At 46.1% G+C, this 19261-nt stretch overlaps 1 protein-coding gene across 4 annotated transcripts; it reads left to right on the top strand.

Annotated features, from left to right (window-relative positions):
- The first annotated feature begins 317 nt into the window (after positions 1–317).
- On the top strand, positions 318–17736 carry GJA5 (gap junction protein alpha 5). 4 transcript variants are annotated; one of them, XM_077949156.1, is made up of 3 exons: positions 318–719; positions 9142–9396; positions 14663–17736. In XM_077949156.1, exon 3 carries the CDS (start codon positions 14696–14698, stop codon positions 15770–15772), a length of 1077 nt encoding a protein of 358 aa, XP_077805282.1. In that variant the 5' UTR covers positions 318–719; positions 9142–9396; positions 14663–14695; the 3' UTR covers positions 15773–17736. The 4 variants fall into 4 exon arrangements, with proteins under 4 accessions (XP_077805282.1, XP_001095073.1, XP_077805288.1 ...); XM_077949162.1 differs by lacking the exon at positions 318–719 and adding an exon at positions 7091–8820; XM_001095073.5 differs by lacking the exon at positions 9142–9396 and having other exon boundaries at positions 325–719.
- Positions 17737–19261: the final 1525 nt, after the last annotated feature.

The raw sequence follows: 19261 nt of genomic DNA on the forward strand, positions 1-19261 counted from the left end.
CTTTCCTTTCAGGTTAGTCCTGGTGCCTATTCTGGGTGCTGGATGGTTGTGACTTGTGAGACCGTGTTTTCCTGTGCTGGCTGATGCTCAGTTCTTTGGTATGGGCATAGTGGAAATCCCAAAAAAAAGGCTTGTTACGTGAGTGAACACCCTCTTTTTTTCTGATGATGGGAAAAGGATGGGAAGAGGGATCTCTCAGGCAGTGCCAATTTTCCTGCTGATGCTCCAGGAAAGCCATGGCCTGGGAAGTCTGAGGCGACGCAGCAGAGGGGTGGGCAGGAAGAGACCTAGGGAGGTGGTGCACCAGCGGCCCGGCCCGGGGGAGAGGCAATGTGGAGGACTGCCGTGAGGACAAGGACGACAGGCAGACAGACGGGGGAGGGCCGCAGGGAGAAGGGGGCTCTGCCTCCTTGGGGGCCAGGGAGGGGGAGCACAGTGAGCTGAGGCTACAAGAAGGTAGAGGGAAGAAGACTTTTAGAGCAAAGACTCTAAGAGCACAAAAGAGAGAGGGGAGGGAGGGATTCAGAGGGGAAAAGGGGTGGAGAGAGAAAGAGTAGGAAGAAGTGGGAGGAGGGAAGGCGACAGATACGATTAAAAAGAGGGTGGAAGAGGAACAACTGACAGGCTCAAGAGCAAAGAGCGTGGGCAGTTGGAGAAGCAGCAGCCAGAGTGTGAAGAAGCCAACGGAAGGAAAGTCCAGGGAGGAGGAAAAGAAGCAGGTAAGAGTAGACTTGAATTTGAACAACTAAAACTACAAGTGGATATGAAGTAGCCAGAAGAGGGGAACTTGGATTCTGGGCTGGATAAAAAGAAAGCTCTTTCTACCTGTGAGTTTATTCCCTACCCCTCTCACTATTTCCTGTGACAGTGAGGTTTGGATATATTAAAAAGGAAGGTTTAGCGAAGCAGCAGATAAATTACTTCTTTGATTTAGAGGGAGCTGGAGAATTGTGAGTGGAGGGCCCTTGGGGTTCCAGCCTACTCTTGTGGAGTTCAGTCCTCTGGGGGCATCTTAGAAGTGGGTCACCAGTCCATTCCTAAGAACTTTTCTTAGAGGGAATTGGCCCTTTAAAAGTAAAACCAACACTGTTTTACGATGCTTCTGCTAGGCATGGAATCTTTTTTCAAAATGCTTTTCGAAGCATCTAGGGGACTGTTCTGCTTTTTTTTTTCCTCCCTAAGGCATGTTGGATGGTTTAAAAATATTCCCTGCTTAGTTTCCTGCAGAGTATCATGTCCCCGCTGTGCAGTGGCCGCATTTGAGAGATCCAGGCTGCCACTTGCAGCCAGAGGAAAGAGGCGTGTGAAACCAGTTAGGAAGCCCAGGAAAGCGCCCACCGAAGGTCTCCTTTCCACTCGCGGTGTGAAGTAGAAGACCACGGGGCACAAAGATTCTGTTAGTTTCTTCCTGGACCTTTCTTCTGAGCAGGTAGTGAAAGAGCCCAAACTCAGGGGCTGGGAGGCCTTGTAACAGACACATCCCCATGCTGGGCCTCGGTTTCCTCATCTATAAAATGGGGAATTTGTAGTGGAAGGTTCCCTCTGGTTCTATACAGCAGTAACGGTGTGTAAGGCTGTGATTCCAGAGGCTCAAAGGCAGCTCAGAACCACTGAAAAAGGGAGGCTCAACCCAAGGATTTCTCATCTTGCTCTGTTGCTAAGTTTTTTCCTTATTCTCCCTCGCAGTATTCCATTATAATAGAGGGATTCCTGGTTCTCACTCCCCAGCAAATCACTGGGGCTGCTGTTTCTGGAAAAAGGCTCTGGCACAAAGAGGTCCAGCTGGCTGTGGGGGGAGGCAGGGCAATGGAGAGAGCACCGAACAGGGAGTCAGGAGACCTGGAACCAGCAAAATTGGAGAGAAGAGACCAAGGGGAGCGTGTGGAGGTGCAGCGCCTCTGACTGCCTGGTGCTGTGGCTCATGGCTGGGGACACCAGCTGGTATTTAGAGGTCTTCTAACCTGACTTTCACATCAGCAAGCCAAGCAGCCTCCATCCCCTCCACCCACTGTCCCCAGAGTCACAGCCCAGCCCAGTCCTTGATTCACTACTCTCTAGGGACAGCTCTGAACTTTCTACCTTCCTGCCAGGTTGCCCGGGGCAGCAGAGCTGTTTGGAGCCTACTCCCCTGGCTGTCCCTCCAAGCCTTTTCCTCACTCAGCACCGGCCGGTGAGGAGTCCCAGTGACCACAGCCTGCAGAGCAGAGAGTACCAGGAGGGGATTCTGTGACTTCCAACCCAGCACTCTCTGAGCATCCCTCACCCACACATGTGACGTCCACAGAGCCACAGCAGTCACAGAATCAGGCAGCCCCACTTTGTCTCTGCCTTGGAACCCCAGAGGTGTGCTTGCTGGGCTCCTGAAGCTGGTCACTGTTCTTATATCTTAACTGCCTCACTCCCGTCCCCTCTCCTAGTACTGCCTAAGGTTGAGAACATTAGAACTTAAAGCGGTCTCTTCCATTGCCAGCCTCCTTCTTCAACAAATAAGGAGAACAAGGACTAGAGAAAGGCATGACTTATAGGAGACGACACAGTGAGTCAGGGCTGATTGAGCTGGGAGAGCACCCTGCCCTGGTCACTCATACCAAGGGCTCTTCTAACCTCCATCTCCCTGGCTGTATTTGCCCAGCCTCCATCTCTCCCTGAGTCTCCCTGGTTCTTCCACTTGAGCGTCTCTACGATTCTATTTGTTGGTATTGACTCCCACCTGCCCACCTGCTCTTCATCGTCTGCACTGGCTGTTCGTGGGCCACAGGCAGTGCAGGGTGCTGCCACAGTGCCGCCTGGTCTCTCGGGTACTGGCTGACCCCACCTCTTAGGACAGGGGACCTGTCTATGTGGATCAATCAGGACAGGAACTGGATGACCTACCATCTTCAGGGCCGGGGAAACCCAAGGTCAAAGCTCTGCCCCCTGTCCTAGGGAAGAACTCAAGATTCCAGTAGCTGTCTGTGTGAACGAACTCCCATAAGCACCAACCTGGGCTCAAGGGTTGAGCTGGACAAAGGGGAGAGATGACCATTTTCCTGGAAAGCTTCAGGGTTCCTGGAAAGGAAGCTGACTTCCTTCCTATTGTTGCAGGCTGATGGCTCCTGGTGATGCCAGGTTGATGCCACTTGGAGAATAAATTGTTTCTGATATATTAGCAAATAATGGGCAAGTAAAGTTTAGTATTCAACAGCCCACTGAGAGTCAGGAGGTCACAGAATCAGAGGTATTGAAAAAATCACAGAGGGATCTTAGAGTTTATCTCATTGAGGGGTATGGCTGAAGGAAGAACCTGGGCATTTAGAGTCACATTTGGCTAGGATTTTAGCTACGTGACCTTGGGAAAATTATTTAATGTCTCTTACACTCAGTTTCTTCATCTGCCAAAGATGCTAATAAATATCTTCTTCATAAGGTTTTATGAGGATTAAATAAAGTATTTTAAATGGCTATCAACTAGAAAGGCTTCCCATGACATATACTTCCGAGGAGGTATTGCTGGGTTTTTATGACCACAGATTTTTTTTCTTCTAGGACTCCTTCTGCTGTCCTCTAAGCTGGAAGTGAGAAACTCTGGACTTGCTTCTTGGCTTTGCCACTAACTTGCCATACTATCACAGCTGGGCAAGTCATAGACTCCCCAGATGTTCTAACTTAGAGATGGAAGAGCCTCAACTCTTTGGTTTCACATGTGAGCAAAGTGAGGCTCAGGGAGGGGAAATATCTTGTCTAGGATCACCAAGAAACAGCTGGAACCAGAAAAGAGCTCTCTTCATGAAATGATAACATTGCATTTTCACAGGGGATTTCCAGAATCGTACTCCAATCTGACAACTCCATGATTCAGAACCTCAGGAGAGGACAGAGGTGGCTAGATGTCCCTTACCCTCAGATCACGGAGTAGACAACCCCCCCTTTCTCTTCCAAGTAGAACTGAGCCTGCTTCAAACCTCTCATTGTGAGTGTGCCTTCTGCTTGGTGACCAGATTCAAGAGTGCTGCAGCTTCTCAGAAGAGAGGCATCCCATGACGCATACATTTTATAATATGGAGCCATGTAGAGTCCAACTTCAGGCCTAAAAGCTTGAGTTAAAAACACATTAGGAGGCAGGCTGGACTTGAAACAGGAATGAGAGTGGCTTAATTTGAGTAGGCCCTACACCTCCCTGCTTCTCCAGCTTGACCCAGGAGGTCTGGATGCCTAGTGAAATAACTAATTTATAGACTAATTACTATACTTTCCATTGTCTGTATTTTTCCCATCTCTTGACAGTTACCCTCTTGTACCTGTGCCACGTGAGGGTCCTTGCTGTGTCACTAACCAGCCTGAGGCACTATCAGATTCTCCATCAAGTTGGCTAGTTGGAACATGTCTGAGAGGAGTTTTTACTGCAAATGTCAGAAAAGAAAACAAGGAACTAATATTATTGAGTGCCTATGTGCCAGATACTGTTCTAGGTGCCTCCACATGTCCACATATTATGTTATCCCCATGAGTAAACATTCCCATTTGTTAGATGAGTTAGAAATAGGGAGGATAAGTGACTTGCCTAGGGTTACACCACTAGAGAGTAATGCAAGCAGGGTCCTAGCCCTATTATTCCTTAGAGACCGGAAGTTCCTCCACCTAACAATTGCTGTTTCTGTTGTTCTTGTTATGATTTCACATCAATGGAACACCAGAGCCCGCTGTTTGGCCAGCCAAGAACCGGGCAGTAGACGCTGCTGCAGCCAAGAACACTTGCTGGCTAAAAAAGGAAATAACTTTCTATATGTGAATTCTGGCCAAATGATGGCAGAGGCCAAAGAGTCTGGGAATCCTGACTACTGTGGGCTGAGGGCCCCAGTGTAATAATTAATTCTAGGAACAGCATATGTAAGAGATGGCCAGCCAGTAAGCCAGAAGCTAAAAGGAAAAACCCTGGGTCTCTTATGAGGCAAGGTAATGTGGGAAAAGTCCCGCTCTCAGAGTTAAGAGACTGGAGTTCTGGGCACAGGCTTATCATCGTCTATCAGTCCTAGTCCTTGGTTTTCTTTCTCGTCAGAGACATAGAGAGGATGTGGGCTTTAGAGTTAGGCTAGCTGGATTCAAACACTTTATGCAGCATTTGCCAGTTGTGGCACTTAGTGCAAGTACTTAGCCTCTGAGCCTCAGTTTTCTCATCTGTGAAATGGGGCAATACTACTTTCCTTGCAGGATTAATGGGAGGGTTAGAAAGTATAGTTATAAAGGGCTTCACACATCGGAAATACTCAAGTTATTGTTGTTATCACTATTCTTAACTTCCCTGGACCCTTGTCATCTTGTTTAAAAATAAGGAGTTGAGTTTGATTGATCTCTACATTCTGGTCAGCTCTACTGCACTATAAATCTGTGACAAATGGGGGAAATAATAAAGAAATGTGGGTATTATAATAGAATTTTCATTAGCAATTAATTGCATGCGTACTAAGTAACCCCCTTGGAGTAATTAAGAAGGACCTCCCAATATTTTGTTGTAACTTAATATCTCCATTTACTACTCCCTTTCATTCACTTTTTGTAAACATTTTTTCTTCCAAAGGTTTAAGAAAATTATTTATCCTAGCACAAATCTTTCTTCACTTTACTCCCTTCTACTTCCTTGGCTTTGAAACAACTGTCTGCCAGCAGGGTGTCGCTGAGTGGACCCATCTGTTCTTGTCAGAATAAAATAATTAAATTTAAAAAGGAGTTAATTATCTGCCATTGGTACCACTGGCTGGAGTAGGAGGAAGACTGAAGTGAGTACTTCATCTCGCTCATCTCTTCTCCCCTCTTATCTCTATCTTCCTTTCCCCTCTACAGTGAGCAAGGTTCAGGGATGCTGGCCCTCAGTGGACTTCCATTTCTGAGGAAGGTGCCCACACTGCCCAACTCAGTAGCTACAGTTATATCATGTGCCTAATCATTTCTCCTGAGGCTGAAGTAGTTTCCCCAAACATAAATCAGGGAAAGAATGAAAATCCTAAATGTAAGAATTAGCACCAATCGCTTACAATCAACTTCCTATCCGAACAATGATCTCAACGAACATTCCCTCTTCAATCATCTTATATAAAAGTGACCAGCCTTTGACTGGCTAGGATTTTCCAAACAAGAAACTTTAGGTGATTTAGATAGAGTTTAGCACAGCTGTTAAGGCAGGGACACTGCTGCCAGATGAGCTAGGAGCTGGGTTTGACTCCATCTCCACCTCTAACTAGCAGTGTGATCTTGCTCAAGTTACCCTCTCTGAGCCCTGTAAAAAAAGATGAGACGCCATGCATGGTGGCTCATGCCTGTAATCCCAGTCCTTTGGAGGCCGAAGTGGGTAGATCGCCTGAGCCCAAGAGTTTGAGACGAGCCTGGGCAACAGGACAAAATCCCATCTCTTAAAAAAAAAAAAAAAATACAAAAAATTAGCTGGGTGTGGTGGTGCACACCTGTGGTCCCGGCTACTTGGGAGGCTGAGGTGGGAGGATCATCTGAGTCCAGGAGGTCAAGGCTCCAGTGAGCTGTGATTGTGTCACTGCACTCCGGCCTGGGTGACAAAGTGAGACCCTGTCTCAAAAAAAAAAAAAAAAAATACTCCCCACTTCCTCAGGTTGTTGTGAGAAGCAAATGAAAACAGATATAGAAAGACACTTATAGAGTGTCTGGCACATAGAAAGGTGTCAGTGAGTGTTATTTCTATTATTATTATTATCACCTATATCCAAATTCTTTTTTTGTGTGTAACTGGGTAAATTAGGTGTAGTTGGGAATATCAAAGGATGACAAAGATTACTGAAGTCGCTGAGGATCAAGACCACTCTCTCATGTAATTCTCCCTACATATCCGTTTTAAGGAGAAATGATTGGGGTGAGAGGAAATCAGAAAAAAATGTACACAAATGAATAAGGTACAAAAGAGTTCTGACATGAAGATTCTGCTTGGTGCTTTGCTTTATAAAGCTGCCTTGATGTCTGGCATGACGGAGGGGCTCGATAAACACTTTCTGAACTAAACTGCCCTGACATGATACTATTTCTCAAGCAGCCTTTAAGTGAGGCCCTTTGGGTCCTTTCACAACAGAATTCTCTTAATTGGGAAGCAAGTGAACGCTGCCCTGCGCCACATTCCACTGTATGGCGAGTGGAATTACGGCATGGGCCCAGGGGGTTGTGATTATTACTATGAATAACAACCTTTATTGAGAACCAGAGATTTGTTAGATACTGTCCAGAACATGTGTCGTTGTCCAGAATTAGACTCAGACTCTGTGGAGTGGTCTTGTCATCTAATTTTGACAAGCTTGGATAAGTTCCCCAGTACTATGAGGGCAGGAGGCAGTGAGGGAGTAGTCCACGGTGATGGAATTTCTGCTTGAGACACATTCAGTCCTGCTGAGAGAATGGTTCTGTCACAGGTAGAAGAAAGACTCAGTGGCTTCCATCTGCCTGGTGTTCTGGTCACCATCGTCATTGGGCAGGTGTCCCTAGGCCAGCTTCCCAGGGAGGCCCCTCCACTGACATGCAGCATGGCCCCAACGTGTTGCTTGGCCTCTGTGTGCATTCTCATCCTTTTCTTCAGCAACTGGTAAAGAATTGCCTTGATCAATTTGGCATTAGGTGTTTTAAGAGACTTAAATGCTATCAATTCATCCATTGTTGTTTTTATAAAGTACATACCACACTGTGCAGGGTGTGGTGTTGAGCACTAAGGGGTTTGGGGTGGGGGGAATTTCAGGAGGAGAATACAGTGATGAACAGAAAAGCAGTTTGTTTTCAAAGAGCTCAGGGTTGAGTGGGAGAGAGAATACATGGCTTGTAGAGCAACTAATTCTCAGGTGTGTGAGACCTCAAAGGTGTGTTCAGCCCAAGGCCCGGCTGCTGACTTGGGGGACACAGAAATTATTGTAAAATACTGTATTAGAAGGGCTATGATGTGTGGCTCCACGGGACAGAACGGGAATCAATAGAAAGAAGAGAATTTTCAAGGCATCCCTGTGGTAGCACCTCACTCACTAGCAATATACCTTCTTAAGCAAGAGAGACGAGAGTGCAGTCACAGCAAGTGTGCTGGGAGGTACCTGTCATCGGCAGCCTATCTAGCTGATGCTGCAGCCACTACTAAAAGACTGCTACCAGCATGGACATTACTAATTGTGCAGTCCTTTACATCCCCAACCCCATTTAGAGGCTTCAGATTAGGCCCTCAGGAGCAAATCATGGACCAAGCATGGCCTATCATGTGAGTTGAGAATAACTCCAAACTCCTAGGCATGGCTGTTAAAGCCCTCCACAATCTGTTTCTGCCTGCTCTGCACTCTCCCTCCATGCTCTGCTCATTGTACTCTAAAACCGTGCTGGCTTTCATTTCAATGAATTTGTTCATGCAATCTTGCTTTTGTCTGAAATCCCCTCATCTCTTCTGTAACTCTTCCACCCACTCCACACCCCTACAAACATCACATACCCCTAACTCCTCCACAGGAGTTATCTCCACTGGGAAGTCCTCTCGAAGGTCTAAAAATTGATGAGATCCACTCTTGGAGGGAAGACGGAATGAAACTTTCTGGCATGCACCAGACTTGAACAGAAACTCTGGAATGAAGCCCTGGTTCTTCCCCCATTAATTGTTTCTTCGAACGAATCACTTTTATATGTTTCCTCCTCTGCAAAACACAGGCAATAACAATCACCCCATAGAGTGGTTATGAGGATTCATTCATTCAACAATAAAAATTGAATGTCTATAACATTCTGAAGGTATTCGGTCTTGAACAGAACAAATATGAACCTGCTCTCTTGGAACCAACAAGAGAATGTAGAAGCACATTTTGAACAGTATGTAAGCTTTTATTTTTATTTACTTATTGTGAGGTTTTATTTTTACTGCTGACCTTAAGAAGAAAGATTTGAGCCTCCTTAGGACCTCTTTTCAATATTACTGCTAGTCAAACATTTTCTTCAATCATTAAGAAAGCATTTATTGTGTACCAAATGAGAGAACCTGATGCAATAAGAATACAAAGTAGAAGACATAGGGCTTTTAACTTTGAGAAGCATAATACCCATTTGAGACAAAAAGCTGTTAAATACTTGACAGAAGGAATCATGCCTGATTTTATTAATTTTTCTTTTTTTCTTTTTTTTTTTTTTTTTGAGACGGAGTTTCACTCTGTTGCCCAGGCAGAGTGCACTGGCATGATCTCAGCTCATTGCAACCTCCACCGCCCAGATTCAAGCGACTCTCCTGCCTCAGCCTCCTGAGTAGCTGGGATTACAGCTGCCCACCACCATACTGGGACAATTTTTGAATTTTATTGGAGATGGGGTTTCGCCATGTTGGCTAGACTGGTCTTAAACTCCTGACCTCAGATGATCTGCCCGTCTTGGCCTTCCAAAGTGCTGGAATTACAGGTATGAGCTACCACGCCCTGCCAATTTTATTAATTTAATAGACATCATTGAGTGCCCAGTGTGTGTCAGGCCTTGCACCTCTTCGGGACTGTTCTCATTACTCAGAACAGTGGTGAGCACATAAAGGGGACTCAGCAAAGTATCTGCAGGTTGACTGACAGACAAATGTTTAGAAAACAAGTCTAAGGAAATATATAACCAAGTGTGAGAATGCATCCTGCATGCTGGATGGTAATTTAGAGTCTTCTGGAGTTCAGGAGACACCAAAGAGGGCTGAGGTCAATTTTAGAAGACTTCTCCATTTTGCTGTAGATTTGCGGAGTCAGCGGAAAAGGTTCTGGCTATGAGTTTATGATTAATCCGGGTTGCTCTGAAATGATTTTTGAAAAACATTGGCCGTGTAGGGAGACCACAATGTCACCACAAGAAGGAGCACTGGGCTGGGCGCGGTGGCTCACATTTGTAATCCCAGCACTTTGGGAGGCCAAGGCGGGAGGACCAACTGAGGTCAGGAATTTGAGACCAGCCTGGCCAACATGGTGAAACCCCTTCTCTACTAAAAATACAAAAATTAACCGGGCATGGTGGCACACGCCTCTAATCCCAGCTACTCCAGAGGCTAAGGCAGGGAAAATTGCTTGAAACTGGCAGGCAGAGGTTGCAGTGAGCTGAGATGGTGCCACTGCACTCCAGCCTGGGTGACAAAGCAAGACTTCATCTCAAAAAAAAAAAAAAAAAAAGGAACACTGGATTAAGAATGTAGGTGCCTGAGTTTTATTTCTGGCCATTTGGCCATATAGTTCACAAAATAAAAGCAGAAAATGATTTATGCTCACTATACACAAAATCCTTCCTCTGGCCCTCTTCCTCTTATCTAGCATCATGTTACTATTGCCAAACAAGTTCCCTAGTGGCTTTATCCCAGGATAGGACATGTTGAAAGAGGATGTTGGAGGTTTGGGAGTGAAGAACCTTTAGAGTTGGGATGGTTCTCTTCCAGGTTCTAGGGACCATCTCTTTTTGCCTTGCTGATTTCAGAACTTGTATCAGTGGCAGAGGGCTTTAGAACACAATTCCCTAGGACCCTCCCCAAAACCCATAAACCAGATTCAGGCTCCTGCCCCACATTCCCATAACACCTTATACTTCTTTAATGTTAACACGCATCATGTTTCATTGAAATTATGTATTTACTGTCTGCTGTTAATTAAGGGGTATAAAGACAGTTACACTCAGTGAAGGCAGGGAATCCTTGTTTGTTTCCCCTCCTTCCTGCTGTATCCTCATTGTCTAGAATGATGGCTGGCACCCTGTAGTCACTCAATAAACTTATTAAATGAATGAAAAAAAGGACATTCTAGGCAGAGGGAACATAAGAAGCCAAGATACGTGGGTGAGAAATGGTGAAATGTGTATATGTACATGGGAAACTGTGTAGCTTAAGTATTGAGTGTGTGAGTGGAAAAGCGGAAAAACGACAGCATGAGACTGTACGGGGTTTCATATGGCAAGTTAAGCAGCTTAGACTTTCTAAGTGGTAGGAAGCCAGTGAGGAGGACTGCTAAAGCAGTGAGGTAAATTGCCATTGTGTTTGATAGCATTTATTCATGGCATGGGCAGCTTCCTATGCCCCTCCTAACACACTTCCTGCCAAGAAGCAGATCATAATCTACAAAGTAGTTTATATGCTATACGCCCAGTAAACTCACCGAGTATCTAATCTACAAATTTCCGTGGCTGAGATAGGGGTATCCAAAGGGAGCCAACGTAGCTGGAAAAGTAACTACAGTCAGAGACCTTTCACATTCTAAACTGAGCATCTGGTACACGGCAGCAATTTTAAGTTTCTCTGACCTTGCCTGAGCGTCAGCAGGAAGTCATACATGAAAAACCCTTCACCCTATTTCCTCTGCCTGGGCCCAGGAGGTCTGCCTCACCCCCACACCTCCTCAGATAGTGTCTCTTGTTCCCTCCCAATAAGACGTCCTTCCTAATACTGCCTTTCTGGTTTTGCAAGGTGCTCTTTTCTTGTACCTGTGCTTTACCTCTTCCAGGTGGAATTCCTTGGACAGCAGTGAAGGAGTCAGCAGTCAAGCCTCTTAGCAGACTAGACCAAAGGGTCACATTCTTTGACCCTTTCTGGAACTATTTTTATACTTCCTTGGGGACTTGCAAGGAACGAGTGACAGAGTGAGATCAAGGGAGAAGTCTTCAGGGACTGAGTGTGGAAAACGTGCCCCAAATCCTGGAAGAATATGACCTTTGTTTCCTTTTGTTTCCTTTCTATTTCCATTTTCTTCTCATTTCCTCCCCTTCTACTCTTGCTTCCATTTCTTTTCTCCTTTGTAATGCACCTTTCTCTACTTTCTAATTTCTCTTTCTCCCTCCTTCTTCTACCTCTCATCCTTCCCCAGCACTCTCATTGCTAGTAATGGCTACCTTTGATTCAGTTCTTTGCCGAACACTGTGTTAAGTGCTTTGTACGCATCATTTCATGGCACTCTATGAGTTAACAGTATGTCCATTTGGCAGGTGAGGAAAGTGAAACACAGATTGAATCATTTATCTAAGCCCAGCAGACGGTAATAGAAATTTGTCAAACCTCAGTAAGTTAACTCCCGCATCTGTCTTTTCTTAACCCTTCCATAGTCTTTTTCTCCATTTCCAACTCCCCCTTGTCCTTGCCTTTTCTTCTCTTCTTTTTATTCCTCCCCTTCTCTCCCTCCTTCTTTTTCTCAGACACTCACCATAGTTCAGTCACTGCACGTGTGTGGCTGACCCTGAAGGTGCTGAACACTGTATATGTGCCCAGAAGAGAGGACAGACAATTCAAACTCTTATCTAATCAGCCTTTTTCCTTTTGAGCACATGCTCCACAATTTTCCCCATTTGGAGGCTGAAAGAGGGGGCGCTTCGCCACCTAAGGAAATGGGGCAGATGTCTGATCACAAATGACAGGAAAGGCCTCGATACATGGATGGGTCTTTGATATAGAGAGGAGCAGAGATAAGACCCTTTCTGCTCACTCAGGAACTCCCTCATTCCCAGGGACTCTGTATACTCTTAAGGTTGGGGACCCGGGGTCTGAGAGAAGACAGGGCCAGGAGGTTGGTCCCTGTCAAGGCAACAATCAACTCAAGAGCTGAGGAAGCCTGGACTATAAAATGCACCACCCTGACCCCATCTTTCCCCACAAGGCTGAAGAATGTTCAGACAGAAACCAGGAGCACGTTGGCAGCAAAGATATGAAGGTCAATTTTGAATTTGACAAACCTCTAAAGTCCCACCCAAATCTGAGGTTTTATGATTCTAAGAAAGGAATATTTATGCTCCATTCCCTCCGAGATCTTTGTCATCCTGTTGGTTAGGAATGATTAGAGACTTACACTGTAAGAACATATATTATTCACTAAGTAAGAATTCTGGAGGTAGGGAGCCTCAAGAGTTGCTTCAGAGGCCTCAGGGCACTGGTTGACATTTCTGAGATTCTCTGGACAGCTTTAGACATCTTGGTTCATACAACTCTGTCCACAGGCAGGAAGCGGTGGGGGCAAGCGGAGCTCACTCCTATTCACTGGGGGATGGGAGCACTGTGAGTAGGCTCCCTCCTGTTCACCAGGGGATGGGAGCACTGTGAGTGAGGTTCCCTCTTGTCACAGGGGGATAGGAGCACTGTGAGTGAGGCTCTCTCCATTTACTGGGAGGTAGAAAAACCTTTTCTGGAGCATTCCCTCTACTTTAGATTCTCCCCATACCTCACCTACCAGAACTAACTGCAGAGGAGATTGAGAAAGCAATACCTGGCTTTTTCACCCTGCCAATGGGAGGCAGGCAAGAAACAGGGAATTGGTTTTCTATTGGGTAGGAAACAACAGTGCCTGTCAGCCCCTCCTTCCTTCACTCAACTAACATGTATTAAACACCTACTGTGGGCCAGGCTCTGGTGATACAGAAGAGAAGACAGTCCCCATTTTCAAACAGTCCCTACTGGGAGAACACAGACAGGCAGAGGATTACAACACAAGGCGGCAAGCACTGGGAGACAAGTAAGTGTCCTGGGGACCATCGCAGGAGCTGAAGAGGCTCAGCTTCAGGGAAGAGGGAGGGTTGGAGGAGGCAATGACTGGGTTAAGTTTTGAAGGTAAATGGGATTCAGCTAGGAGTGAGGGGACATGTAGAGGTATAGAAGGAGGGCATTTGGAAAGACTTAGCATGGCTGGACAAAAGGAACTCATGTGGACAGGCAGGAAGAGGCTGGAAAAGCAGACAAGTGCCAGATGAGGGAGGATTTTGTAAGGGACATAAAGTTTTGAGACATTTATTCTGGACATAAGGGTGGATAGATGTGTGTGTGAGAACCTTACTTAAGTGAGACACAGAAACTTAGCAGCAGGGTGAGCTGAGCTGTGTGGTTGGAATGGCTGTGTTGCACTGAGGCATGGGAGATCAACTTTGCCTTACCAGCCAGAGGAAGTGAGCACTTATCTGTGATACGGTTAGCTGGTGTGACCAAAGCACACTTTTTGTTTGCCACCTCCCAACACAGCTGGTCTATGCTGGACGGTTCTGATTTTTGCAGAGTGCTTCCTGAGGGGCCAAATTTGCCGACTGCATCCTCACTCTTTCCTCCTCCACCTAGTTCTGCCCTCTGGAGCCATAAAAATATTCCTTTTCCATCCAACAGCCATTCAAACATTTGGAACAGTTGTGGAACGATTTTCAGAATATCACATACCTCATATCACTTAATCCTCAGAATTCTCTGGTGTAGCTATTCCCACCCCCGTCTGATAAATGAAGAAACAGACTCAGTGAGGTAAATGCCCAGAGTCACATTTGCAGATCCCAATCCTGTGTTCTTTTTAATAATCGTGTTTCTCCAGGTGCGGTCCCTCGCTGCCTACATCAGAACCACTTGGGCCACTTGTTGTAAATCCAGATTCCTGGGGGCCATCCCAGACCTCCTGAAGTAGAATTACTGGGGCAAGAGCAGAATCCATATTGTAACACACCTCGATTTCTAGATCCGTTAAAGTGTGGGAGCCATGCTCTAATTTTGCTAATATGGCTACTTTGAATCTTCTCTTTCTTTTTATTTTTGCTGGGAAACGAGAGAGAGCTTTTCTTTGGTTGCTTTGACTTCTAAGTTGCATTGTCTTAACGAACCCACTGGATGGATCAGTGGAATACCAGAACATGACAGACCTTCCAGACCTTCACATAACATCCTTCTCCTTTTCTCTCTTTCTCTCTCCCCCATTTGCAGAAGTTTTGCCATCTGTGACCTGGCTGTGCCAAGATGGGCGATTGGAGCTTCCTGGGAGAATTCCTGGAGGAAGTACACAAGCACTCGACCGTAGTAGGCAAGGTCTGGCTCACTGTCCTTTTCATATTCCGTATGCTCGTGCTGGGCACAGCTGCTGAGTCTTCCTGGGGGGATGAGCAGGCTGATTTCCGGTGTGATACGATTCAGCCTGGCTGCCAGAACGTCTGCTACGACCAAGCTTTCCCCATCTCCCACATTCGCTACTGGGTGCTGCAGATCATCTTCGTCTCCACGCCCTCTCTGGTGTACATGGGCCACGCCATGCACACTGTGCGCATGCAGGAGAAGCGCAAGCTACGGGAGGCCGAGAGGGCCAAAGAGGTCCAGCGCTCTGGCTCTTACGAGTACCCGGTGGCTGAGAAAGCAGAACTGTCCTGCTGGGAGGAAGGGAATGGAAGGATTGTCCTCCAGGGCTCTCTGCTCAACACCTATGTGTGCAGCATCCTGATCCGCACCACCATGGAGGTGGGCTTCATTGTGGGCCAGTACCTCATCTACGGAATCTTCCTGACCACCCTGCATGTCTGCCGCAGGAGTCCCTGTCCCCACCCGGTCAACTGTTACGTATCCCGGCCCACAGAGAAGAACGTCTTTATTGTCTTTATGCTGGCTGTGGCTGCACTGTCCCTCCTCCTTAGCCTAGCTGAGCTCTACCACCTGGGCTGGAAGAAGATCAGACAGCGATTTGTCAAGCCGCGGCAGCACGTGGCTAAGTGCCAGCTTTCTGGCCCCTCTGTGAGCATGGTCCAGAGTTGCACACCACCCCCCGACTTTAATCAGTGCCTGGAGAATGGCCCTGGGGGAAAATTCTTCAATCCCTTCAGCAATAATATGGCCTCCCAACAAAACACAGACAACCTGGCCACTGAGCAAGTGCGAGGTCAGGAGCAGACTCCTGGGGAAGGTTTCATCCAGGTTCGTTATGGCCAGAAGCCTGAGGTGCCCAATGGAGTCTCACCAGGTCACCGCCTTCCCCATGGCTATCATAGCGACAAGCGACGTCTTAGTAAGGCCAGCAGCAAGGCCAGGTCAGATGACCTATCAGTGTGACCCTCCTTTATGGGAGGACCAGGACCAGATGGGAACAAAGGAGGCTGAGAGAGGAAAGATATCTCTCTTCTGAACTGATGCTTTCTCACTGTCATCACTGCTTGGCTCCTTTGGACCCTGGGTCTCAATGACATTGCTCATTAATTCTAGAAACTGTAATCAGGGCTCTGGGATAGTAAGAGACATGACTATCCACCCAGACTGCAGTTCCCTCCCCACCCTCTACCCAGTATATGAAGCCTTTCAGGTTACTCATGAAACAGGGTAGAGGGAGGGAAGGGAAGCATGGCCAAAGCTGGCCTGGAAGGGATAGCCAGAGGGATAGAATGACTCTCTCTCTACATACCAGCAACATACCAGATGCATTCTTTAAGTTCCTACCTCCTTGACCTGATCACCCTCCCTCCTCCAAGGAAGAGCTCAAAGTTCCCAGCCAACAGAGAGCATGAATCAAGGAACTTGCATTATATGTGCTCCTTGAGTCTGTTATCTCCATGGACCATTCCTCAGAGTAGTGGTGAGATGGCTTTGGGTTACCTTTGGCTTCTGCCCCCTCTACTCAGTCTTAAAAAGGGTTTCTTGGAACTTTACCAGCAGCCTCAACTTTACAAATGCCTTGGTATATACCTTTGGCAAATGCCCCACCTTGGTGATGTTGCAACCTTTCCTTCTGCCAGGGTGTACACCTAGCCTGTGAAGATGTCAGCTCTGCTAGGGAGTCACTGTACACACAAACTCCACTGGAATTCCTGCCAACATCTGTCATCCTGCAGCTCCTTTACAGTTCAATCCAATGATAGAAACCATCCCTTCCCTTTCTCCCTTGGCTGTTCACCCAGCCATTCCCTGAAGGCCTTATCGACAGGGATATCCAAGAAGCCGTTGTCCTCTCTCGAACCCTGACCAGATCCCCAGCCACTGAGGCCAGTGGAATTTCCCCAGGCCTTGTTAAAACAAAGAAAGCATTGTACTTCTCAGATTCCCCTTGTGGAAAAAAAATTCTGTTGTGAAGATGAAAATAAAATAGGAGAGAAAACACTGGAAAACTATTTTCCCCTCCTATTTACTTCCTTTGCTGACTGCCAACTTAGTGCCAAGAGAAGGTGTGATGACAGCTATGGAGGCCCCCAGATCTCCTTCTCCTGGAGGCTTTAGCAGGGGCATGGAAATAGTAGGGGAATCTCCAGCTCTCTTGGCAAGGCCTTTATTTAAAGAGCACAGAGATTCTTATGTCTCCCTAGTGCCCCTAATGAGACTGCCAAGTGGGGGCTGTAGAAAAGCCTTGCCTTCTCCAGGGACTGGCCTTGTTTCTGTATTCACTGGATCCATAATGGGTTACTGTTGTTTTGGATGAAGGTAAAGGATGCTCAGAATTGTTGGATACTGAGACTTATAGAGAGATTATTGCATTATTAAAATGCACGTGTGTGTGTGTGTGTGTATGTGCTGATAGGATGGGTAAAGGCTAGGGGAGTCCTGAAATAAGGAAAGGAAACCACAGAGAAACTTGTGTCTTCCTGCTCTCCTCTCCGGCTGCCTCGCAGAGGGGCTAAGCCTCACTGTCTTGGTGTTATTAACCTAAACAGATAGGCACGAGAGGTTGGGACAGAGGAGGCTAAAGGCTCAGGAGGTTCAACCTCTGACTCACCTGCCCATCTCTGGGCCCTCTGCTGATACTTGGATGCTATTGTTGGGTGGAAAGAAAAATGAGAGTGGGCAAGTGGAGGAAAGTGACTAGGATGCCATTTAGGAAGGAATGTCTGATCCTCCCAGGTCCCTGGAGGGGACACCTTTTAATCTATTGCCTAGCATTAATATTTTCTCTCCTTCTATCTCTGAAATGTTTTATGAAATGAGCGTTCTTGAATTGGAAGTTCTGTGGGATCAGTCTTTGATGGTGAGGGTTTTAGAAAGGAAAAATTAAGTAAAATGTGTAATTTGTCTAAATAAAATCTATCTCTACATCTGTCTCTCTTTTGTTGTCCACTTCATGCTGTGACTACAAGAGGATGGCAGACTTGGTGGGGAAGGGAGCACTTGGACTGTACCCATCAGTAAGCCAGTAATGCAAAGAGCTTTGAAGTCAGGCATGCAAGGGTTAAAATTCCAGTTGCTAACTTACATCTGGACTCCAGCAAGACAATCTCTGAGCCTTGGTTTCTTCATCTGTAAACTGGGCCCCGTTAATATCTACCTCATGGGCTGTTAACTGAGCTGTTAATTACCTCATAGGGCTGTTATCTGAGTTGACTGTAAAGAGTTCAGCAGAGTGCTTGGGAAATAACAGTCATTACATGGTAATTGTTGTTATTATCTGATTATTTTTGTTATTGTTTTGAATACACAGTATTTGGAAATGGGATGTTGAGGGATGATTCCAAAACTTCTCTTTATCAAGCCCACAATCTGCCTAATGTGATCAGATTAACTCACATTATTCTATTCTAACAATTAGAATAGAATTAAACAGGAATTAATGTATCATCAGTTCTAGGAACCATAGGCTCCAGGAGGTGATACATAAAAAACAAACAAAACAAAAAACTAACAAACTACACAGAAAAGAGGGGAGACCTGACCTGGACCTAAAAAATGAGAAGGCTTTAGAGAAGTATAGACCCCAAGGATGAGTCTGTGAAAAAGGTCTTTGTATTACCATTTTACAGATACGTAAAGTGACGCCCAGGAGAGTTCCCTGAGAGTGGGGCTGCTTCTCACTGGCTCCCTGATTGATATTTCATCTATTTGGAAGAAGAGAAATAACTGTTGCTGCAAACAAAGGGTCAAGGGACCGACTACCTAGCCTTTCACCAACAAATGGGTGTCATTTCCGAGAGAAGATTAGGAAAGACAGACAGAAGTGTAATCTTACCTACCAATCAGTCTTCTTTACCAGGGCAGGAAAGCTTTTTTAAAAGGGTCTTGCAAAGAGATCATAGAACGCATATTATGACACCAATATGGAGACTTAGGAGTACCCCTGGCCTCTGTCTGAGGATAAGGTGCTCCACCCAGAGATACCGCAGTAGTCCAGCTAAAGAAAGCACCTGGAACCCATTTTTTTTCTCCTAGAAAAATAAAAATCAGTTTTAAAACATAGTCATTAACATTTAACAGTTCATTTTATGCCGGACTGCAAAAACTAAGGAACTTATAGTAAGATTTCAACCTCATGTATGTCTACTCTCATTTTCTTTCTTTCTCCCTCCCTTCTAAAGCTTCATCACTAAAGAGCATAATCTGGTTGGTAATAGAGTGAACACACTCCGAGTTGCAGGCCCCTTTAGGCCCATTTCCTTAAATTGCTTCCTCCAGTGCCAGATAAGAACAGAATGTCTACCAGAATGTTTCATTCCAATGGCTCAAGTGTTTAAGTGGTTAAATGCTAATAATACTCCTATGTAAAATCATAGTATGAATGGGTTTCAGATTTTTTCCTAATAGCAAATTGCGATACCAGAGAGAAAAACAGAAGAACAAGGACAGTGG

Source organism: Macaca mulatta, chromosome 1 (assembly GCF_049350105.2).
Source record: "Macaca mulatta isolate MMU2019108-1 chromosome 1, T2T-MMU8v2.0, whole genome shotgun sequence".
In the NCBI taxonomy this organism is placed as follows: Eukaryota; Metazoa; Chordata; class Mammalia; order Primates; family Cercopithecidae; genus Macaca; species Macaca mulatta.